The sequence below is a fragment of the Cajanus cajan genome, chromosome 6 (genome assembly GCF_000230855.2).
Source record: "Cajanus cajan strain Asha chromosome 6, NIPB_CcT2T_4, whole genome shotgun sequence".
Classification (NCBI taxonomy): Eukaryota; Viridiplantae; Streptophyta; class Magnoliopsida; order Fabales; family Fabaceae; genus Cajanus; species Cajanus cajan.
This window is the reverse complement of record NC_138522.1, coordinates 56,232,975-56,255,477: the sequence shown is the minus strand read 5'-3', so window position 1 is coordinate 56,255,477 and position 22,503 is coordinate 56,232,975. Positions and strand designations below refer to the sequence as shown.

The following is a 22,503-nucleotide window of genomic DNA, read 5'->3' as shown; positions in this document are numbered from 1 at the left end:
CGAAACTTGTCTTCGTCATGATATTCAGGAATTGGACATCATAATGGACTCCTTGTTCCAAGACCCAATCCAAACAAATCCTGGCCCAGTCCATACAAACCCAACATCCCGTGATACCAGTTGATGATTTTATGCGCTCATTATAAATTATAATCATGTTCCCACAAGATTCAGTCTCTGAATTGATTTACTAAATTTGGATGGAATTTTTTTTTGTGTTAACCATTATATGAGTTGGACAATAAATTTTGTATTTTTTAAATTGGTGACCCAACATGACTTTATCATATATAAAATAATAATAATAATAATAAGTTAGTGTTTGAATAATTATTTCTTTAGAATAATATTATAAAAACATGTTTTGTATTTTTAGGTTTAGGGTATTATAACATTATAATATATTTATTTAAAATTTTATTTTGTGTTAAATATCACCTTAAATATTAAGTTTTATGGCATTATAAGTATACAAATTTAACGATTATATTAAAATTAAGAGATGAAAATTGTGTAACTAAAAATAAGAGACAAGAATTACATAATAAAAAAAAAGTGAAATTTAATCATTAAAAAATTAATGACTCAAAATATTAATATCTTATTCCTAACCTGGACTCATGATACTTGTGGGGAAAAAACTACGTTGGTTTTGGATAGTTGTACAAGCCAACAGTTGAGGATTGTAGCGTTTTTTTTTTTTCCGTATTCAAACTTCTTCCGGCATTCATTTCCACTTTCTAAGGCCTGTATTGGTACTTGATTTTGTGTACGTTTTCTATATGATGGTAACCAATTATAAAGATTTTTTTTATTAATACCCAATATTATTACGTTGGCTATTTTGGATAATTTAAATAAATGTGATGTATAGTTTCCAATGCATTGAACATCATGAAAGAGGTTCACATGAATAATTATCCATCACAATTTAACTCAATCCCTGATCTTGAAATTAATTTCATCTTTTATGGTTAGGGTGTATTTATTCAAAACTCATTTTTATTCAACAAAGTCTGTTGAACATTATTTATCTCATATATACGTGTAGGTATACATGAATAATTATTAGTCACAATTAAGTTAATCAATGACATTAAAAATAATTTCATATTTTATGGTTAGGATATATTTATTTAAAACTCGTTTTTTTTTTAACAAAGCCTGCTGAAAATTATCCATTCCGTATGTTTAGGTTCACATAAATAATTATTAATCATAATTAATTTAATCAATGACCTTGAAATTAATTTTATCTTTTATGGTTAGTGTGTATTTGCTTAAAACTCATGTTTTTTAAGAAAATAAATCAATAACTTACATTTGTTATTATTTATTATAGTTTAAATATGTTTTTAATCCTTTAAATTTAAGATAAACTTATTTTTGATTCTTCATATTTAAAATAGTTATTTTTAGTCCTTATAATTTCAAAAAAAAAATATTTTAGTCTTTATATTCAAATTTTATTAAGAAATTTATCAAATATTCTTGCATAAAATTAACTTATTGGTGTCTCTGTTAATGAAAATATCACATTATTAAATCTAATTAATATTGTATAATGATCTTAATTTGTCACTTTCATATATATTATTAGTGATCTGAGGGACTAGAATAATATTTTTAAAAATTACAGGAATTAAAAACAATCGTTTTAAATTTGAGGGATCAAAAATAACTTTGTATTAAATTTGAAGAACTAAAAACATATTTAAATCTTTTATTGTAATATCAAAAATACAACATAACACGATCAATATAAAACTTTATTTTATTACTGTCATATCAACTAAATAATATTAAATTCATAATTTAAAATTTATTTAACTTATTTTAATTTAAATTAATTGGCAAATAAAATGTTAGATAAAATAATATTAAAAAAATGTAAGTTTTTTATTTATTTTTTTTAAAAAGGTTATACACAAAATATAAAAGTAAAGAATTTTCTTTAATCAATTTTTTATCATTAAAACTACAATCGGAATAACAAAATTTGAATCTAGAATCATATAAATACTATCTCCAATATTTCATCACTGTTTTTTAATCAAATTAAAATTTTGTTTGGGGATTATGTAATATATATATATATATATATATAACTCATGTTCTGCATTAAATTTTAACGATCCAACCGTTCAATTTAAAGTTCTTAATGCATAGATCAAATCTGCCAATTTTTAGAAAATTTGAAAACTATTTGATACTTCATTTCATTAATTCAAATTGACGGATAATCATAAAATTATTTTATACATTGATGTAGAACATGAGTTATTGAACGAAGTAAGTCTACGTATACTTACTCCTTGAGTAAAAAGATCTCTTTATATATATATATATATATATATATATATATATAAATGATTTGTTTATCTTTACCTGAATTTTCGTTTTTGCATAACAAATTTAAAATGATTTTTACGATCAATTTGATGTTTATATATGGATTTATTCCATTAATTCATTTTTTTAATATATAGTTGGGTCATAAGTATGAAAAAGTTTATTTTTTATAACTAACTTTATTTTGTTTAGGTTTGTGTGTTGTTACTGGAATTATCCATCATAGATAACACACTTATGAATTACAATTACTAGCAACGGAGTTAACTTATATATAAAAAAATTATAATCAAAATAAATTGGATATGCACACCCTAACATCTATATAAATATAAACAACTAAAACCACTTTACAAATATATATAGTACATGTACGGTCATCTAATATAAAAATGGTATAAAATCCTAACTGTCAGTTAAGAATAACTATATACAATTATCAAATGGGATATCTTGAAAGATCCAAAAGCACCACCATCCTCTTAATGGTCTCTATTGTCTGCCCCTGTCGACTTATCCTTGTTATGTTCTCATACAAAGTATGATTATCGCAATCTATTTACATAAAAAACATGAAAGGGCAAGTTATATTTCAAAAGCATACAAGTATAGGAATGAAACATCTATACTACTCACCAATATGCAAACCATCAAATCAAAAACAATACACAACACCAATACCTATATGGAATTTTCAACTTTCCAAACAACATTTGCTCCTTTAATCCTAAGCCAACTAACATGTTTAATGCATACACCATTCACAACATCAAACACTTCGATTGGATAAGAAGAAGAACAGGGAGAGTAAAAATGTGAGAGTGTAGTTTCTTACATTACATCCATTGAGGTAATAAATGAGAGAGTAGATGTAGAAGTAGAAGTGATAAGTGATAAATGATAAATAGGCATAGCCAATAGCCAAATCTATTATAATGAACGGAGAGAGGTAAATGAGGTTACGATTGAATTCACACTCCAATGGACGAAAACAGCAATGGTTCCCACATACCCAAGACCAAGAAGCCAAAGATCACACTCATAACACCATCCCAAATACAAGCAGAATTCGCCCACCACGACGCCTCCGTCGCCCGCATCAACAACGGCAGCTTCGGCTCCTGCCCCGCCTCCATCCTCGCCGCCCAGCGCCGCTCCCAGCTCGCCTTCCTCCGCCACCCTGACCACTTCTACTTCAACCAACTCAGCCCCGCCATCCTCCGCTCCCGAACCCTAATCCAGCGCCTCGTCAACGCCCACCACCTCGACGAGATCTCCATCGTCGACAACGCCACCACCGCCGCCTCCATCGTCCTCCAGCACGCCGCCTGGAGCTTCCGCGAAGGCCGCTTCCGCCAGGGCGACGCCGTCCTCATGCTCCACTACGCCTACGGCGCCGTTAAGAAATCCATGGAGGCTTACGTCGCGCGCGCCGGCGGTTACGTCGTGGAGGTTCCCCTCCCGTTCCCCGTTAACTCCAACGAAGAGATCATTTCCGAGTTCAGGAAGGCGTTGGAGAGAGGTAAGAGCAACGGTAAGAGGGTTAGGTTAGCGGTTATCGATCACGTCACTTCCATGCCCTGTGTCGTCATTCCCGTTAAGGAGTTGATTCAGATTTGCAGGGAGGAGGGTGTTGACCAGGTTTTCGTCGACGCTGCGCATTCCATTGGATGTACTGACGTTGACATGCAGGAAATCGGTGCTGATTTCTACACTAGTAATTTGCATAAGTGGTTCTTTTGTCCACCTTCCATTGCCTTTTTGTACGCTCGTAGAAACCCTAAGGGTTCTGCTTTTGATTTGCATCACCCTGTTGTGTCTCATGAGTACGGCAATGGCCTTGCTGTGGAGAGTGCTTGGATTGGGACTAGGGATTACAGTGCTCAGTTGGTGGTTCCGGAGGCGGTGGAGTTCGTTAACCGCTTTGAAGGAGGCATTGAGGGGATCAAGAAGAGGAATCATGAGGGTGTTGTTGAGATGGGGGAGATGCTTGCAAAGGCGTGGGGGACTCACCTTGGCTGCCCCCCTCATATGTGTTGTAGCATGGTTATGGTTGGAATGCCAGCTTCTTTGGGAATTGAAAGTGATTCGGATGCTCTCAAGTTGAGGACGCATTTGAGGGATGCTTTTGGGGTTGAGGTTCCCATTTACTACCGACCGCCGCAAGAGGGGGAGGTTGGGGTGGTGACTGGATACGCAAGGATTTCTTATCAAGTGTATAATAAGGTCGATGACTATTACAAGTTCAGGGATGCGGTTAACCAGCTTGTGCAAAATGGGTTCACTTGTGGTGAGCTTTCGGATTGAAAAGGTTTGCTCCCACCTCCTTTCAATTGTACTACTGCCTCATTTTTAATAATAAATGTTTGCAAATCAAGTTTGCATTGGAATTGGATATATGAATGTAGTGGTGCTGGTGATTGTGGTGCCAATTCCATTGACAAAAGTCATCTATAACAATTATTAAAGGCCATACCTTGTTTTGGTGTACATATTCTTCCAGACCTTTCCGTTTTAACCCTTAACTAATTTGCTCAATATCCTTCTATTCTGAAGTTAACTGCACGTTTTTATTTCATCATTTTTTTTTATAGCCAGACACGGAGTATTTGCATACACTGCCCATGTTATTTGACTTGTCTAAAAGTTTTACTTGTGCAATATTGCAACATCAATTAGGTTTTTCTTTTGTAGTTTATTTGTTAGAAGAGGAACAGCGATGGTATAATTAAGAACAAGTAAACGGCATAGATTCACATCATTTTTCATAATTCGTTGGAGTTTGGAAATTTGCAAGGCTTCAAAGGGAAATTGCCGTTCCATTTTATTAAAACTTTTGTGCATCTATTATTAAATTTGAATATCTTCAAATTTTTCTTTATCATATTTTCTAATTTGACCTAAATCTTTTATCTAATATTTAATATGAATTTGATGAATTGTCCTCATTATTCATTACATTCTTTTAGTGTTGTTTAGTACTGACATAGATGTTTATAGTGATCATGTACATTCGTTATTATTTTCTTTGCTGGTTATGCTTGCCATTTTTTTCTTTGCAAACTGTAACTTTTACCATAGAGATCTTTTGTTCTGTAGTTGTCCATTGAATCCAATACTTCTCTAAAAGGCTTCTTCTTGGAACAAGATTCAACAGAGGGTAAATTAGTATTTCCTTCATAAATCATGAGGCATTACTGAAAAAAGTTGCCGCTATATGATTTCATGCTTCTAACCTCGGGAAAATGCAAGAAACTCTCGTGGTTGGTGCCACTAGTGAAATATATATTTGAGGTTTTGGTACATTACCCAAGTATAGAGGTAGAACATTCTTTTGAAACTGTTAAGAGTCCATAAGATCTTTTATGTTTAACCAAACAACACCAATTGTTTTAAATTTTAATTGTTTTGTTCTTAAATTCTTAAAATCTTAATCTTCTAGTTATTTACACCCCCCCCCCTAAAAAAAAATCTTCTAGTTATGTTATATTTGTTATTACTCTTATTAGAGTGATATTCTTTTTATTTGCAGCTGAGAGGTGTCACTGTTGTCTTTCTGATGAATAAAAACAATGTTTCTATGATTGCTTGCAAGCTTGGCTAGTTGTGATGTTTTGGTACCACAAACTGCAGGTTTTGCTGAGAAACTACAGAAATTGCTCATATTAGCGTTGCTGAGTAAATTTCTTTAGGAGTAAATTCTATGTTGAGATCTATGGAGATATACTTGTAAATATAATCATGATTCTCTGATGGTTTAATGCTTTTAACCTTCATTGTGCCAGTTGAAGTTCAACCTTCATTTTCAAACAGCTTTGGGATATGTTTAGTTAAAAAGTTTAGTTGGTCAATTTTTTTATCAGTCATTTCTGCCCTTCGAACATCATTTACCCATTTTCATTTTTCAGAGTATAAACCGATTTTCATTTTTCAAGCATTCCTGTTACCCACTTGCATGTCGTGTCGGTGTACCAGAGTTGTATAACCATAAAACTCCATGCTCCATTTGCGTGTTAGGTTCCCATGCCAAAATCTCTTTACAGATGCCAAACACTCCTTGTTACTGTTCCAATAAAAATCCCTGTTATTAGTCTTCAAAACCACCTTTTATGCCATGAATCTAACCGGCACCCAAATGTTAGTGGTTTTATGTTAAAGAGGAGTTTGGTTTGGTGATCATACTGTGCTCTGTTTCTATGGGTTCTGTTTTATGTTGCAAGTTGTATGTGGGGAACGTGGTTGTTTAAGTTTCGATGAGCTATAAGGGTGGATTCTGTTTGGCTGATAGGGATATTATTGGCTTCAACCTGGACTGAGCTTCACAGATGTTGGTTCATGGTGTTCCCGGGGTGTTCTAGTTATTTTATTCACGGTAGTGTGGCATCTGTAGGTAGTAAGGTAGGGGTTATTTCTTGTATTTCATGGTTTAAAAGGAACGGGTTCAAAGGTTGCAACTATAGATGATAATGATTTTCAGGGCTCTCATGACGTGCAGAAAAACATGGGACGTTATATACGAATGATTTTGTAAGTCAAGGGCTTTTGGATTTAACCAAATGGTACCTTGATTTATTTTTATCAATAATTACAATATCATAATATTATGTTAGAATATTTGCACCAAAAGTAATGAAAACAATTTTTCTGTCCCGTATCAAAGGTTAAACTTTTGTGCTTATGTAATTTTATTGGATTCTCCAATACTCATAATTTGGCATAATTATACATCATTGCTGACAAAGAATTAATTTGAAACATTCAATTTAATGAGCTCGTCTGGTCCTGGCTAAACATGAGTAACCCGGTACCATATAACTTATATGCGTGGAAAACAAAGTCAACATATATGGTACATTTCTATTATGCATTTTAAAATGGCCCAACTGGTTCGAACTGGTGACCTCTTGATCTGCAGTCAAATGCGGAATGCCCTACCATTGTCCACTGAACTATGAACCCAATTTGTTTCATACATATTTATTACTGTTAAAATAAGTAATATATAATATTATAAAGCCGAATAAATGATAATTTATATTTTTAATATCATATATTTTAATTATAACTTAATTTCTTTGTATTAAATAATTTATTATTTTACAAAATTTTGTTTCTTTTTTCTTTGGATACTTTAGTAAGGGACACAATATTATTATTGACGTAATATTATTTGTTTTCTAAAAACTTCCCTAAATATAATTATACGTCTATAATAAATATTCTGCAATAGGATTTTTAATTTAATACTAAAAAACTAAATAATACTAAAATTGAAAAGATTATTTAAGTGACATAAAATGTTATTGATATAATTCTTTTTTTTTTTTTTTTGCGAGATGCAGAACAACTAAATTTTTTATCATTAATTTCCAAGATATTATTGTAATACAAAATGAATTATTTAGATATACTGTAAGTTAATTTTTACAATTGCAAAATTGATTTTAATTATAAAAAGGTTGAAATACAAAATAAAGTTTTAAGATATCACTGAAAATGTTATTTTAATTTAAATAAAAAATTATTATATCTTCAGTCTTGTCAGTGCCTTTGGTTAACAAAAACAAAAGGGCATAATAATTTGATTGGATGTAGTTCTTAGGGTCTGTTTGTTACCATGGAAGGGGGAAGGAGAGGAGGGAGGGGAAGACGGTGCAAGCTGAGATTTCAATAGTTCCAACGTCTCACTGAAAACAGTCAATTATTTTTGTTTTGTCATGGTGTTTATATTACCAAAAAAAATAATTAATCAAATTTAAAACAATATATCGTTAAAAAATTCATTTATATTTTTCTCTTATATATATATATATTTTAAATCAAACACCTTTTCTTATTTTCATTTATTCAATTTATCTCCTTGTGTCAAAAAGAGTGTTAAGATATCATTTATTATATCATAAAAATAAAAGAAGGAAAGAAAAATTCAACCTTCTTTTTTCTTTATAAAAGAATAAAAGTAAATCAGTTTTAACATGATACACTAATTCTTAAGTTTTCAAACTAAAGTGAGATATATAACTTTATATATTTCTTCATTTTATGCTCATTAGTGTTTTAAAGGTACCCTTTTAATTTTAAAGTCTCATGAAAGAAGCAGCATCTCGATAGATATATAGTTCTTCAACTTGATTAATATAGTACGTCGTATGGGATTTCTCCAATTTCTCCCTTGATTGAAATATCTTCTCTTTTACTCCCAATAAAGAATGATTGAATTGTAAAAAAATTGGAGTGTAAAGTGTTTCAAAGGGCATCTATAATGAAGGAAAGAAATATTACCCTTTTAATTTTTTTTTGATATTTATACCATTTTATTTAAACTTTTTTCTCTTTCATTTCTATTATTACACAACCAAACAATTCAAAATCACATCTCATTTTCTATTCTTTTCCTTTTTCTTCTTAACCAAAGTGAACAATATCAAAGAGGTTTAACTCAGTTAGGTCCTATTACAATCCCCTCCCTCTGTCCCTCTATCTCCGTGCATGTGTTGTTGTTTCAATGCCATAGTTGTCACTCCATTTACACCAACCTTTTGGGTGTATCACATCTAGTAATGATTCCATTATGATAGTCCTTGACCTTGAGTATTCACCATATGGGGAGCCCAAGTAAGTGGTAGCATTGAGAGTATTCTTACTTTCTTGTGTTGTGATGGTGCAGTTTTGGATCACCAACCCAGTTGTCTGATACCTGGTTTGAGCACTCACCACATTTCTCCTAAAAACCAAATCAGAGGAATTTCAAGCCTTCACAATGATTTGTGAGTTCTGAGTTACGGTTGTAGAGTCTCCCTTAATGATGTCCACACTACCAAGAATCTCACAGTCTCGGTAGAATTGGCGTTGGGTTACTGCATATAAACTATTTTCATCACCATTAATTCTACAGTTGAAGAATGTTGCATGATCAAAAAGAACAAGGAGGGCTGGTGCTCCTGTAATGTCAACTGGGGCAATGAAACCCATGTCTTTGCAAATGAATCCTTTTCCCATTGCCACTGCATTTTACAAGAGCCATAAATTAAAACAAATTGTCACATTCAAATAAAACAGCTCTACCACGTACTTTAATATGTACTTGTTATTATCTTGATTAGTGATATGGTTAAAATAAAATATATAAATATGAACAATTCTTCTATAGGTCAATTCTGTAAATAAAAGTTTACTTTTATTTATATACTTTATTTTGACAATATTACTAGTTGATATAGATCTTCAACACAACACATCCTTCATAATCAAGGATTGAATATTTTAAATTTTTGAACATGAAGATTATAGGATTAGACCGTCTAAAAAATACAATAAATCTAACAATAATTATTAAAATAAGTTCTAATACCATGTTAAAAATTTGAGTTTGAATCTAACTTAATTCTATAAAATCTTGGTGTAATCCAAACTCTTGATTGGTTGTGGTTGTAAGTAATGTAGTCATTAAAAATTGGTCATTTGAGGAATATTGTTAATGTAGAGGAGCTTACCAAACGTGGCTGCCTGAAAGGTGCTTGTGACTATTTTGGGGTCTCTTGTGTTGATACATGGGACAATGGTATTCTCACTCCCATCACCATACATGAACACTTTGTTTACATCCTTAGGAATCACCACTCTCTCATCATCTTTACCTTTTTCACGTAAATAAAACATACACCCTTGTTATTCTTTTGGCATGCATCAAACGAGTCAGCTATGGTTGAAAACTGGCCACTTCCATCCTGGGCCACAACCAATGACGGATCCACGTATATGATTGTGGGGGCAGTTGTCCCCACTAATTTTTCAGTTTTTTCCTTTTAATATATATATATATATATATATATATATATATATTATTATTTAAAATTTAAAAAAAGAAACAAAAAATTAAAAAAAATAAAAAATTTATAAAATTATAATTGAATTTAAGTCTTGTTACAATTATTTTTGTGTGAGAAGAAAGATTTAAAAAAAATTTAATATGTTATAAAAATTAATAACAAATTACATGTTTTAGAAGAAAAAAAAATTATTATGTATTTAAATTGTAAATCAAGATAAAAAAATTATAAATTAATAATATATGCATTTTAAGTAAAAAAAATCATAAGTTGTTATTAACCTCTTTTTGGATATTTTATATCTTTTTTCTTTTTTATTTTTACTTTTTCCAATTCTATTCATATTTTGAGATTTCCCTCTACCTCTAACATATTTTAAAGTGTAGAAGAGTGAAATTGAGAAGAAAAAAAAAACAAACTTCTTCTTCCATCTCTACTCCTTCATGTTTTAATAACTAAACTATACATTTAATAAAGTGATCTTTGAGGTTAGTGTATTTAAAGTTATTATTTTTATATTACTTTATTTGAATTATTTTTTATTTTCAATGAGAAATTTAGTATTTTAATTTTTATTTACTCATTCTATTTTTATGTTTAGAAAAATCAGTGTATGTTATGAACATTACATTAATTAAAGTTATATTTTCAAGTTGAATTATTTTTTCAAGTGATTGATCAACAACTTCAAGAGTTAAACAACTGTTTCACATAAGCAAATATTGAGTTGCTTCTTTGTGTAAGATGTTTAAATCCAATAGATTCATTTTCTGCATTTGACAGGGAGAAGTTGATTCGTTTTGCTCAATTTTATTCTTCTAAATTTTCTCCAGTTGAACTTTTGGCATTAGATAACCAACTTGAAAATTATTTCATAGATGTATGTTTTGACAGTGCTTTTTTAAAATTAGAAGTCATGATCTTTCTATGAAGTTTGTGGAGACATGAAAACATGTTGTATATCCATTGGTGTATTTGCTTTTAAAGCTAGCCTTGATACTGCCAGTGGCAACTACATCAGTTGAAAGTGTTTTTTATGCTATGAATATCATCAAGAATTGGATGTGAAATCGTATAGGAGATGAATGGTTAAATGATTGTTTAGTTACTTATATAGAGAAAGAGAGGTTTTTGATAATATTGAAAATGAGCAAATCATTCAAGATTTTCAAACTATGAAAACTCGTAAAGAACAATTATGATATGTATTTATCTTTATAGAAATTTTATTTTATTTTAACAAATTTATATCTTTAAATATTACCTCCACTATTTAAATTTTCTGGATCCGTCACCGACCACAATTACATCTTTTGGCCATTGTTGACCACTGCCTCCTTTAGCTTCTATCATTTGGCACTTTGTTGTAGGGAACCATCTTGGAAATCCATCTAGTCGTTGAGCCTTAATGTTAGGAGGCCTCTCATAGAAATTATTAACAATGGCTAAGGCTATCCTTGCAATAAGAATTGGAACTTCCAATGAATAGCCCAAAACTTCATAGCTATTTATTCACATTAATTCATCAGAACAAGTGTGTTGGTACGAAATGACCGCACTTAGGTTGTTGATTACATCATCCAGGCTTAGCCTGTTCAACTCAACATTAGCATTTGCATTTTCACTATTCATATACAAAGATTCTAGTTCTTCTTTTCTGAAAATTAAGAGTTCCAAACAATCTATATATGACTGATGTTGCAGTGGCGTGAGGCTTCTTTGAAGACGAGGCTTAGGCCTAAACACCACCAACAACTCTGTGAGGGTTGCATTGATAACTCCTTTCTCGTAATCCAAAATTGTGTCCCTCTCACCTACGTTTTTCAACACACGGATACAAGTTTCTGGTTCCTCTGGTTTTTGGCAAACATATAGAAGAGACTTCACATTTGTTTGCATCTTGTTTGGGGCCATCTATGTGAGAATTAGAAACAAAATCCATGGTCACCATTGCAATCATAATCATGGATCCCACCATGATCACTATGTTCAAAATCAACGCCTCCTTTTTTGAATCATCATCCATTTGGTTATGATTTGCAAAATCTTGATGATTCATCACAATCAATGTACAACGTGATTATACTTGATTCATAATGTCTCACTCTCCTTGTTTAATGTGATATATACGATCCTACTAAATATGAGAAAAACTCGTGATTCTGATGATGATAATGGTTGTCTTTCTTATCATACACAATTTTGATGCATTGGTTCTTAGCTGGCTCCACCTAAATGATGTTATAGATAGATAGGTATTTTGAATTGGAATTCCTTGTTGTATTGGGTTTGTTGTGATCACTTCGATATGCGTGAAGTATACTTAAACTCAGCAAATTATATAATCATCTTAATTAGTTATTCAGTTATCATGCATTGTAAGATCAGAACCATTGATTACATTTTCTCTCCTATCTTATTTTTGTACAAAATTCAACAAAGGACTTGGATCTTGCAGGACTTTGGCCGGAGGAAAACTTTGTTTGAGAGGATCCTAATTCATTGCAATGTTGCAACTGATTCCAACAATTTATTAAGAATTACTATATTATTTATATAATCCATAACACTTTTTTTTTTTTATCACTCTTTCTCTCTATCTTTCTTTGTTACATCTTTCTCTACTTATTTTTGGACAATAATTATTTTGGAATAACATAAACAGTAGTTAAAGACAAACCTCAGTTTAATGTGAAGTAGCATTTAAATTTTAATAAAAACAACTTCTAGTTTGCCTAAATTTTGCAATAACTCATAAACAATAATTAAAGATGATCCCTTTTTAAGGTAAAGCCATATCTTCCAAGACCATTATTTACATAATCGTATGTATAGAAAAATCTAAATAGTCAAAAATACGAATTGATATGTTTGACTTGTAATGGAGTGCAATTTGGTGATCTATGACAATCCCAACTTAAGTTAGATAGTTGTTAGTTGCTAATGGTGACAAAAGTTTTTATCTTATGTCTAATTTTCTTATATATAAGACCAGAAAAATAATAATTATGAAAAAATAATAATTTGGTGATCTATGAGAATCTTAACTTAAGTTAGATAGTTGTTAGTTGCTAATGGTGACGAAAGTTTTTATCTTATGTCTAATTTTCTTATATATAAGACCAGAAAAAATAATAATTAAGAAAAACTTTAAAATGAACTTTTTCTAAGAAATAAAATCAAAGCAACATATATTTTTAAAAGACCATAAATATATTTAAGTTCTAATATACTATTTTTGGTCTTAATTATAAGTAACAAATTGAACTTTTCTTTAGTTTTTATTATAAACAACAATCATTAGTTTTTAAAATTTACTTAAAAGTAAATTTCTTTTATAGAATTAATTTATTGTTAGCTCTATTTCTTATATATTCACTTATAACTATTAATTGTAACAACCTATTAAAGCAAATGGTATTTTTAAAGTGAAATTTAATTTTTTAGAATTAATTAAAAATAATCAACTTCATAAATTGTAAATGAATTTCCAAGTCTAAGGACTAAACTACAAAAAAAAAATGATGAAAAACTTAATCACAAATTTTTGTAGTTTAAAGTAAGACTAAAAATGAGTCAAATTAATTCAAATTTAATTCAACTCAACTCAGTTCATAACTTAACTCAAATTGAACATGAACCTTTTTTTAGGGTTTACAATTAACTTGTTTTAGACTTGCTAGCATATTAGTTCAATTTGTTAGCTTGAATCACATAAATCAAGAGTAATTTTTTTTGAATTTTACACATTTCAAAACTTTAATTTATTAATAAATTTTAGATAAAATGATTGTTTTAACTTTTTTTTAAAGACAACATAAGTTATTCTATCTACTTTGCAAGGTTACAATATATAACTTCAAAGAAACATAATTACAACTAAAATCCATATAAATAAAAACTACTTCACCTTACATAAAATAATAGATAACTCAATTTATAACTATAAAATTCTAAAATTTTAACGTATTTTATTATTAACTTTATTTAAAATTTTAATAAGTTAAAATTAAATAAAAAAAATAAACATATAAACTTTATATTTATATGTCAAACCGATTTATGAATCAAATAAATTAAATTATACACGACAAACTTAGTTCATTTATTTATTTAGCTTAATCTTTAATCGAAGTTTAACTCATTTGATCAATTAAATTATACTCAACTGGAATTTAACTCATGCATTGAATCAAACTATTTTTGAATTGATTTATTTACCATCCATTAAAAACCTAATAGAAATATCCAAGAAAGTAACATATTTTTAAAATCTAAAAATAAAATTTTTATTAGGAAGTAAATCAAAGTAACATGTATTTTTAAAAACCGCAATCATATTTAAGTTCAAATATACTACCATCAATCTAAATTATAAACAACAAATTAATATTTTTAATTTTTTTAATTATAAATAACAATCATTTAATTTTAAAATCACTTAAGGATTAATTTCTTTTATACCTTAATTAATTGTTAACTTTATTCATGTACTTTAATAACTAGCATTAATTATAACAATCAGTTATAACAACGGATATCTTTGAAATAAAGTTAAAATATTTTAAAATTAATTAAAAGTAACAACTTAATTACTTTTCTTGATATTGATAATTTACCATACATTGCTTATAATTAAAAACGGATTATTAAGAGCAAAAATGTTAAGAAAACTGTTTCTTTAAACCACAAATGCCCTTGAATACATAATATTTATTGAACCAAAACTAAATAAAGGTTGTAATCTAATTCAAGTACAGGTGGAACATCTCTAAATAGCTAGGGTTTATGGTCTTTGGACTGAATGCAGTTAACAAGATGTGCACTTTTGAAACACATCAAATCTAAAAGCGAGACAGTACATTACTTGCTGGCTGCATCAAATCCAAATCCTAGATTATGTACAGCTGTGGCGCGCACTGACCAACACCAGTGGGCATCAGTATAACTCAACGAGTCACACTATTGCAAAGATTGAGAAAGTTTAATCATATTAAACACAAATTAAACCCTGCTCCAGTAATAAGCACATCCACCGATATTATCTTCCAACCACAAAGGTAAAAATAAAACTTAAGCTGAGGGCATACAAATAAACAATCTATATGATACAATGCATATTTAAATCAAGATAACATTAACAAGGCAATAAGAAGCGGCCAGACCAGATTAATTCCCCCACTGAATTACCGAATTCTGCGCATTGAGCCAGGTATCCAGAAGCTAATTCCAGATGATTAATAAAATATGACAACAGGCACCATCAGCAACAAGAGATGCAATACCGTTTAGTTTCACCATCTTTGAATCATTGAATACTCCGTAGCGTGATTTTCATAGTGAAATCAGTTTCCAATATCATAAACATACCAAGTATTTGTGTTGAGATAACAAGTCATGAGGCTTCATGCAGGATTTTAAGAATGAAGTAGTCTTCAATTTTGTGCAAATTAACTATTCTCTGTCCAGTACTTAAACTTCCTGTAACATTTCAAAGACAGCCACCAACGAACAAAAGGTACTTAACCTGAAGAATTTGATTTGGAAGATCAATTTCCTAGTGATAAACAAACAGCATCGAGGATGGTTTTCTTAACTAGCTCGAAGGTCCTTCAATTTCCAGCAAAAGTGTAAAACACGTACTTGCCATATATCCCGGACACTATTTAGAATATATCAATAAATGGGTCCCAAGATTTCAGTCTAATAAGGCAACCTCCAAGCAAAATATAAAACTTTAGGAGGATAAATGTGTAGAAGCTCAGGACACAGGAAGGATTACTAATTCCAAGATAGATCCACTGTGATGCATAGCAGACCATAATAGGAACCCTCAGCAACCTACAGTTTGGTATATTCAAACAAAACTCAAATGCTGCCTTCATTTCTCCCTCAAAACCAACTGAAGGCTGTAACAATAACCATAAACTCTCGAGATGCTTATTGTACTACAGTTCACCATTACTACCTACCTTTTGATTCAGACGAGAAACAGAAGATTATTCAACAAATTCCTAGTTCAACTGGCTCATACTATATTCATCAACTTCAGTGAGTTTTATCTGGGTGCCTTTCCATTACCTTAATCAGGATCCAGTTATGCGCCAGCTACAACCCCTGAACCAGGGTTTGTCTCAGGAAGTGTAATGTTAAGTGGTTGCCAACCAGACTGATGATGCACAATCCATTTTTTATGGGTAACTAACATGTTTAAAATTTGAAGGACATCACCCAAAGCAAGATCTTTAAAGCACATATTCTTTATAACAATACCTGCTTCATACCTAGAGAAAAAAATAAAGGCATATTACTATGACAAGTTTGAAGAAATGAAAATAAAATAAGTTGGAAGACATATCACAATATGCTTACTTGCACTGTGTAGCCATTAATGCTGATCTTCCAGCAGGAGTTGTTAAAAACTTTTCAATTTCTTCCCATGTTTCTTTTGAGTGCTGCTTAGGATTACCACCTAAAGGATTTACACACTTCCAAAGTTTATCATTCTTACCAACATAAAGTGGCAAAGCTCCTAAATTCTGTTTCACCACCATCTGCTGCTCAATAGCACTCTCAAGAGCCTTCTTAACATCAGTGTTGCGGTGCTTGGGATCTCCATACCGGATGCAATCAGTTATATTTGCCTCAGTTGGCATCATCTTTGCATTTTTTAGCGAGTTCAAGGCAAGTAAAACAACCCCTATTAGGCCTTGTACATATTCAGAAGGTTTAGGACATCCTGGAGAACCCCACATGCCATTACCAGGAGAGTTATTATTACCCATTGCTGCTAATGGTGTATGTTGATAATCTGGGCCATGCTGATAACCTTGGTGTAATTGTTGTGTGCCACTGTTATGTACCATATGTCCATTTTTTTCATCAATTGATCTTAAAAGATGAGGTGCATTACTACTAGGATTGTGTTTCAACTCTCCACTCCGTTGTGGAACAATAGGAGGGTTATGAGCAGTATTAGGATATCCAGAAATGTTCAGATTACCAATATCTGGCACATTGGTATGTGGCCCTGTAGTGAAATTGGGACCACCAGTTCTAGGTGGCATCATTGAAGTTGCAAATGTATGGGAATTTGGAGTATAAGAATTACTAGGTGCAAAAGGAGGTTGCAATGGGAAGTTGTTTGGTCTTAATGGCTGTGAATAAGGAATTTGATGATTGCCGCCCTGTAGATTACTGTTATTGCTCCATAACTGATCAGTAGTATTTCCATGAACATAATTTGTAGCAGATCCACTATGCGGAACATTAGGATTAAAGTTACCAGGTCGATAAGAGTTTATATTATTACGATTGCGATTATCTTGAGGTCCAACTGGTGGTGGATTCATGGATCTGGGTCCATTTGTTTGACCCGGGTTTCTCCAATTTGTTTTCCCCTGATATCTCGAATCAACCCCCCTTCCTCCATTTGATTTTGAATTTCCTACATGAACTTCTGAATAGGAATCCACCTGTTGCTGTATCAGAACAGCACTTGTAACTGGTATTTGTAAGGAGTCAGAAGATGATACATGGCTAAGGTTACCATTACCAAGTTGTTGCGATTCACCATTAGACAGAGGAGGTCCTCCAGCTAAGAGGGTAGTCCAAAGCCATACACTCTTGGCAGCAGCAACTAGGGGTGCAGATGCTTTCTGAGGTTGCGCAAGAAGAATATTATATCTCCTCATCCGAAGTTGATGGAGCGCATTCGAAAAGTCTCGGTCACCGGAAATTAATAAATAATTAGCAGGTGCAGGATTGTCCACTGCCCAGAACAGCATATCTACAAGAATCTTCTTATCACTTGCATCTTTCACGCCTATAACCAAATGTTAAAACGTCAGTTTGTTTGTTTGTTTGTTTTTTTTTTTTTTTTTCTTTCAAAAAAGAAGTTTCAAGCTTCACAGCACCTACAAAGCTAAAAAAATCACAATAACCTTGATCCAAAACCAGAAAACTCGTAACCAAGGTTCAAAAATCAGTCCATGCACAATTTTTGCCTCAATCATTGTTTCGGTTATGTCTACAATAGCAACCGTGGCTGCCACTGCAATTCTCGCTCTTGGTGGTGTCTGCGACCACAATAGCAGCCACATCCGTCGTATTTGTCTGCAATTTCCCACAAGAAATGGAACGAAAACTGCAACCATGACCAGAACTTACAACCTAACTAACACATCGACAAGATTTGGAAGAGGAAACTAACAAGTCGTCAAAAACTTGTGAAATTCCTCACGATAGTCAACTAAGCACGTGCACTAGTAATTCCAACCGTCAAAAACTGGAAGCTACTGAGAGAGCAATATTGGCAAGCGTTGAGATTGGGTTCAAAGCGCGTGGATCATAAGAATGATAATAACAAGAAGATTTAACTTAGCGAGTATATGGTAATAGAGTTCAGGCGCAGTGTTTTACTAGATCGAGTGGTGATAAATAGTAGATAGGAATAATCGAAAACGTAAATCGCCAAGGCAGGAGCCACAGAAAAAGGCGAAATAGGAAGAGAGAAGAGACGGTTACCGACCGGCGGGGACGTGGTTGAGGGAGATTCCGGTGCTGGAGAGCGCGTGCTGTACAGACGCTGGGATGCGCGTGGTGTCGCCGTAGGCGGAGACGGAGACGGGGCCGCAGTAGTTCATGCGAACGAGGGCGGAACTGATGTTCTGCGCGATGGCGTGGGGATCAGAACCCTTTGGGACGTGGCAGTTCTCGATGTCCCACCAGACGGAGGTCTTGGCGGTGGTGTACTGCGCCTCCGCGTTGGCCGTGGCTCCGTCTCCGCCCATGGTGCCGATCTCTTGGGTGACCTAATCTCTTCCGATTCAGACGCTGACACCGTTTATGAGGACAGGGCGACTACCGTGTTCCACGGGACGGCAGAAAGTAACGGAGTTAGAACAAAGAAAAAGGGTGGTTGAGTGAGGTGGGTACGCTATCTGATTATATGGTTCGTGAAAGAGAGAGAAAGTTAAAGTGGCGTTGTTGTATATTTACTCATTTACCCTTTTCGTGTCTCATGGGTACAGTCCACTTTAGTCTTTAGTCCTTCGTTTGGTCTTCGGGTCGGGTTGACCCGGTATCCCTGACTGTGAGTGTCACCCACTTTTTCTCTTCTTTTTCTACTTTTGACTGTCTTATCTATCTTCCCTTGATTTTTCCATCATCCTGCCATGCGATGATTTTTCCATGCCTGGAGCCAATGAATCTTTTTTTAGCAAGTAAGGTTTTATTCCCAGCCATTGTGAGGTTATGTTCATCGCAACTTCTTTTTTCTTGATGCTTTTCCTGTTCCTTGCTTAGGACGAGATTTTTATTAAATGCTTGCCTGACTTACTTTTAGGACGAGACTTTTCATGTCTCACTTGAAGTTATTCCAACTTGATTTTGCTTTAATTTCTTGTTTTTGATGTGAGAATATAGATAACGTGAAATAAGGATATACAAACAAACATTCTAATGCTTTGTTGGGAGAGATGAAAGAATGGAAAGGAATAAAACAGAATAAGTAATAATTAATTTGATAAAAGATAAAATAAAATGTAATAAAATTTATAATTTTTTGATAAAATTAAATGAAAAATATAGTAAAGTTAATATCTATAATTATTATTTTATTCTCATTTTATAATATAATTTGGATTAATATTTTTTTATGTTATGTAATTTTATACATTTATCAAATTTCATAAGAATCTCACTGAAAAGGTTATGAAAAATAAAGTGGAATCTACTTTTAATTCTTTATAATTATTATTAAATAATTTCTATAAAATATAAATTTTTTTAAAAAAATTTATTTTGATCCATTTCTTTCGCTATTAATAAATCTCCACTAAATAGGTAAGAATTTTCAATGGGCTCGCTTTGAACATTTTTTGACCAATTTTTCAGTTGTTCGACTTCTTTAATAGTTTATTTGAATTAGTTACCTTACCGGTTTACTAGTTTTCCGGTTAAACCAATAGATTTATTCTGGTTTTCAAAACATCGGGTTTAATAATTAATATCTTTTTAAGACAAATTTCTTTGATTTATTTTATATTGAGCATTATCTTTAATGTTAACTTTATTCTGTTTAATTTACTTGTCTTACTCGCTCTAAGGATGATTTGATAATTAAAGTAATTAGATAACTAAAAGAGTATGTGTATGAGCAACTAACTTACAATAAATTTGAAGAATATAACTGATTTTTCTCTTGTAATAACCAGGGATTGAGATATAGCCGTAATTTGTCACATAATTTATTTTTAGTTTATTATTTTCATTTATAATGTTTTTGACTATTAATTTTAACATTTATTTTAATTTATTGTTATTATTTACTATCCAATTATTTTGTTACATATTGTTGTATCTTTCTGTATATTATTAATTGTAATTTGTTTTTTTCTCCTCGTATAGAGGATTGCTATGTGAAGGTAATTTGTAACATAATTTGTTATACTTGTCTGTGTTTATTCTTTGGAATTTTAATTTAACATCTATTTTCATTTATTGTTATTATTTTTTATTCATTATTTTGTTATATAATTTGTCATATGTTTTTTATTATTATTAATTAGTATTTTAGCATATGTAACATATTCATTATATATAATTAAAATTTATAATATATATATATATAATATTTTAATGTATAAATTATATTTTAGATTTATGATAAATAATTATTATAATAGTACAAAAATATTTTATTTATTAATAATTTATTTTAAATTATAAAATTTAATTCATAAATAATTATATTTTATAAGAAGTTAAAAATCTTTATAAACTTTACCATTGATGAAAAGTCATTAAAAATGTTTTTTTTTCGCAAAATAGTAATTTTTTTTTAATATACAGGGGTTAGTTTTAGTTTTAATATTAATTTTAATATATTATTATTCATTACTCAAATATTTTTTATCGTGTTTTATTGAATTTCCTTATAGATATTGTATTATATATTTATATATCTATATTAATTGTAACCAAAAAAATATCTTTATATTAAAAAAAAAGCATGTATTAAAGAGAAATTAATCCTTATATATTAAATATGGACCTCTATATTGTATAATAGTATTTTTAGAAGTTTTTTTTAATGAAATAATTTTTTTAAAAAAATTGTTTTTATCTAATTTAAGTTTATATTTATCATAATTATTTATGTATTAAATTTAATATTTTAAAATAAATTATTAATCAATTAATTTCTATGTATTAAACATAAACTACTATCTTGCACGAGATTATTTTTAAGAGTTTTTTTTTTTTCAACAAATGAGTTTTTGAAATTTATTAAAAATTTCTTATCTAATTTAATTTTCATTTACATAAATATTTATGAATTAAATTTTAATATTTTTAAAATAAATTATCAATAAATAAAAAATAATATTGTGCTGTAATATAAAATATTTATCATAAATTTAAAATATAATTTATACATTTAAAAATATCTATTTATACAAATTTTAAATATAATTTATATATTCAAATATTCTTTTTCTTTTTTATGCTAACTTTATTATATTCTCCCTCTGATAATCAAAATATTTAAATAATAATGGTTATTTGTATGTCCAGCTTAATCACCATAAATTTATAATAAATATTTAATTTTTTAAAAAACAAGAGTTTTTCCTCATTTGATTGTACGTAGCCTAGATATGTGGCAAGGTTTTAGAAAAAAAATTAAATCTTTATCTAAATACAATTTGTAAGCCATTTTTAAGAAAAATCTGTTTTAGATAATCCAACGTGATATGTATATTTAATATCCATTTAATAAATCACCTTTTATTTATTGCTTGAGCAAATATAATGTTATTCCGCTATTTCTATGCAAGAAATTGAGATGTAATTCATCACATAATTTATTATACATTTCAGTTTATTCTTGTCATCCATTGTGTATTTTAATTTTAACATTTAATTTGACTTATAATTATTGTTCTCATTCTGGTATTTATTTATTCCAATTATAAAAAATATAAAATAAACATTTATCTTGTATATTATATATGTTAAAATATTAATTTCTTAAAATTTTGTATATTAAACATGTTTAAGTTTCTTTTCATTTTTAATTAGGATTGATTTATGTTGTTGGGTTGATAAAATAGACCTATCAAATTAAGAAGCCCAAAAAAATTCGGTCCAACCTGATTTTATACTCTAACCCGATAAACTTGAATCACACGGCCTAATTTATCAAGGCTGGTGATAAACACACCTCCACTCTCATATAAACACACCCCTTTTTTAAAAAAATATATATAAAATATCTAAATTACCCTTTAAAAAAAATGAAATTCTTAAATTTACA

At 30.5% G+C, this 22,503-nt stretch overlaps 2 protein-coding genes and 1 pseudogene across 7 annotated transcripts; 1 reads left to right on the top strand and 2 right to left on the bottom strand.

Annotated features, from left to right (window-relative positions):
* Positions 1-3,079: 3,079 nt before the first annotated feature.
* Positions 3,080-7,002, top strand: LOC109797560 (Pyridoxal phosphate (PLP)-dependent transferases superfamily protein). 6 transcript variants are annotated; one of them, XR_014434905.1, is made up of 3 exons: positions 3,080-4,663; positions 5,434-5,673; positions 5,885-7,002. XR_014434905.1 is itself a non-coding variant. In XM_020357632.3 (2 exons), the coding sequence occupies exon 1, from the start codon at positions 3,334-3,336 to the stop codon at positions 4,657-4,659; it is 1,326 nt and encodes a 441-aa protein (XP_020213221.1). In that variant the 5' UTR covers positions 3,081-3,333; the 3' UTR covers positions 4,660-4,663; positions 5,986-7,002. The 6 variants fall into 6 exon arrangements, 3 of the variants coding, with proteins under 3 accessions (XP_020213221.1, XP_082933843.1, XP_020213220.1); XR_014434906.1 differs by having other exon boundaries at positions 3,081-4,663; positions 5,452-5,512; XR_002239711.3 differs by having other exon boundaries at positions 3,081-4,663; positions 5,452-5,673.
* Positions 7,003-7,912: 910 nt separating this feature from the next.
* On the bottom strand, positions 7,913-13,240 carry LOC109796513 (putative pectinesterase/pectinesterase inhibitor 13; annotated as a pseudogene).
* A 1,906-nt stretch (positions 13,241-15,146) lies between these two features.
* Positions 15,147-19,126, bottom strand: LOC109796120 (uncharacterized). The gene is made up of 3 exons (XM_083077715.1): positions 18,712-19,126; positions 16,554-18,006; positions 15,147-16,465 (listed from the first exon to the last, which is right to left on the bottom strand). The coding sequence occupies exons 1-3, from the start codon at positions 18,971-18,973 to the stop codon at positions 16,279-16,281; spliced, it is 1,902 nt and encodes a 633-aa protein (XP_082933841.1). The 5' UTR covers positions 18,974-19,126; the 3' UTR covers positions 15,147-16,278.
* Between the last annotated feature and the right edge of the window lie 3,377 nt (positions 19,127-22,503).

Excerpts from the sequence above, each read along its gene's own strand:
- LOC109796120 (XM_083077715.1), bottom strand. The coding sequence starts at position 18,973 with ATGGGCGGAGACGGAGCCACGGCCAACGCGGAGGCGCAGTACACCACC. Across the intron at positions 18,007-18,711 it reads CCTCAACCACGTCCCCGCCG|GCGTGAAAGATGCAAGTGAT; the intron begins GTCGGTAACCGT and ends ATTTGGTTATAG. Across the intron at positions 16,466-16,553 it reads TTAATGGCTACACAGTGCAA|GTATGAAGCAGGTATTGTTA; the intron begins GTAAGCATATTG and ends TTTTTTCTCTAG.
- LOC109797560 (XM_020357632.3), top strand. The coding sequence starts at position 3,334 with ATGGACGAAAACAGCAATGGTTCCCACATACCCAAGACCAAGAAGCCA.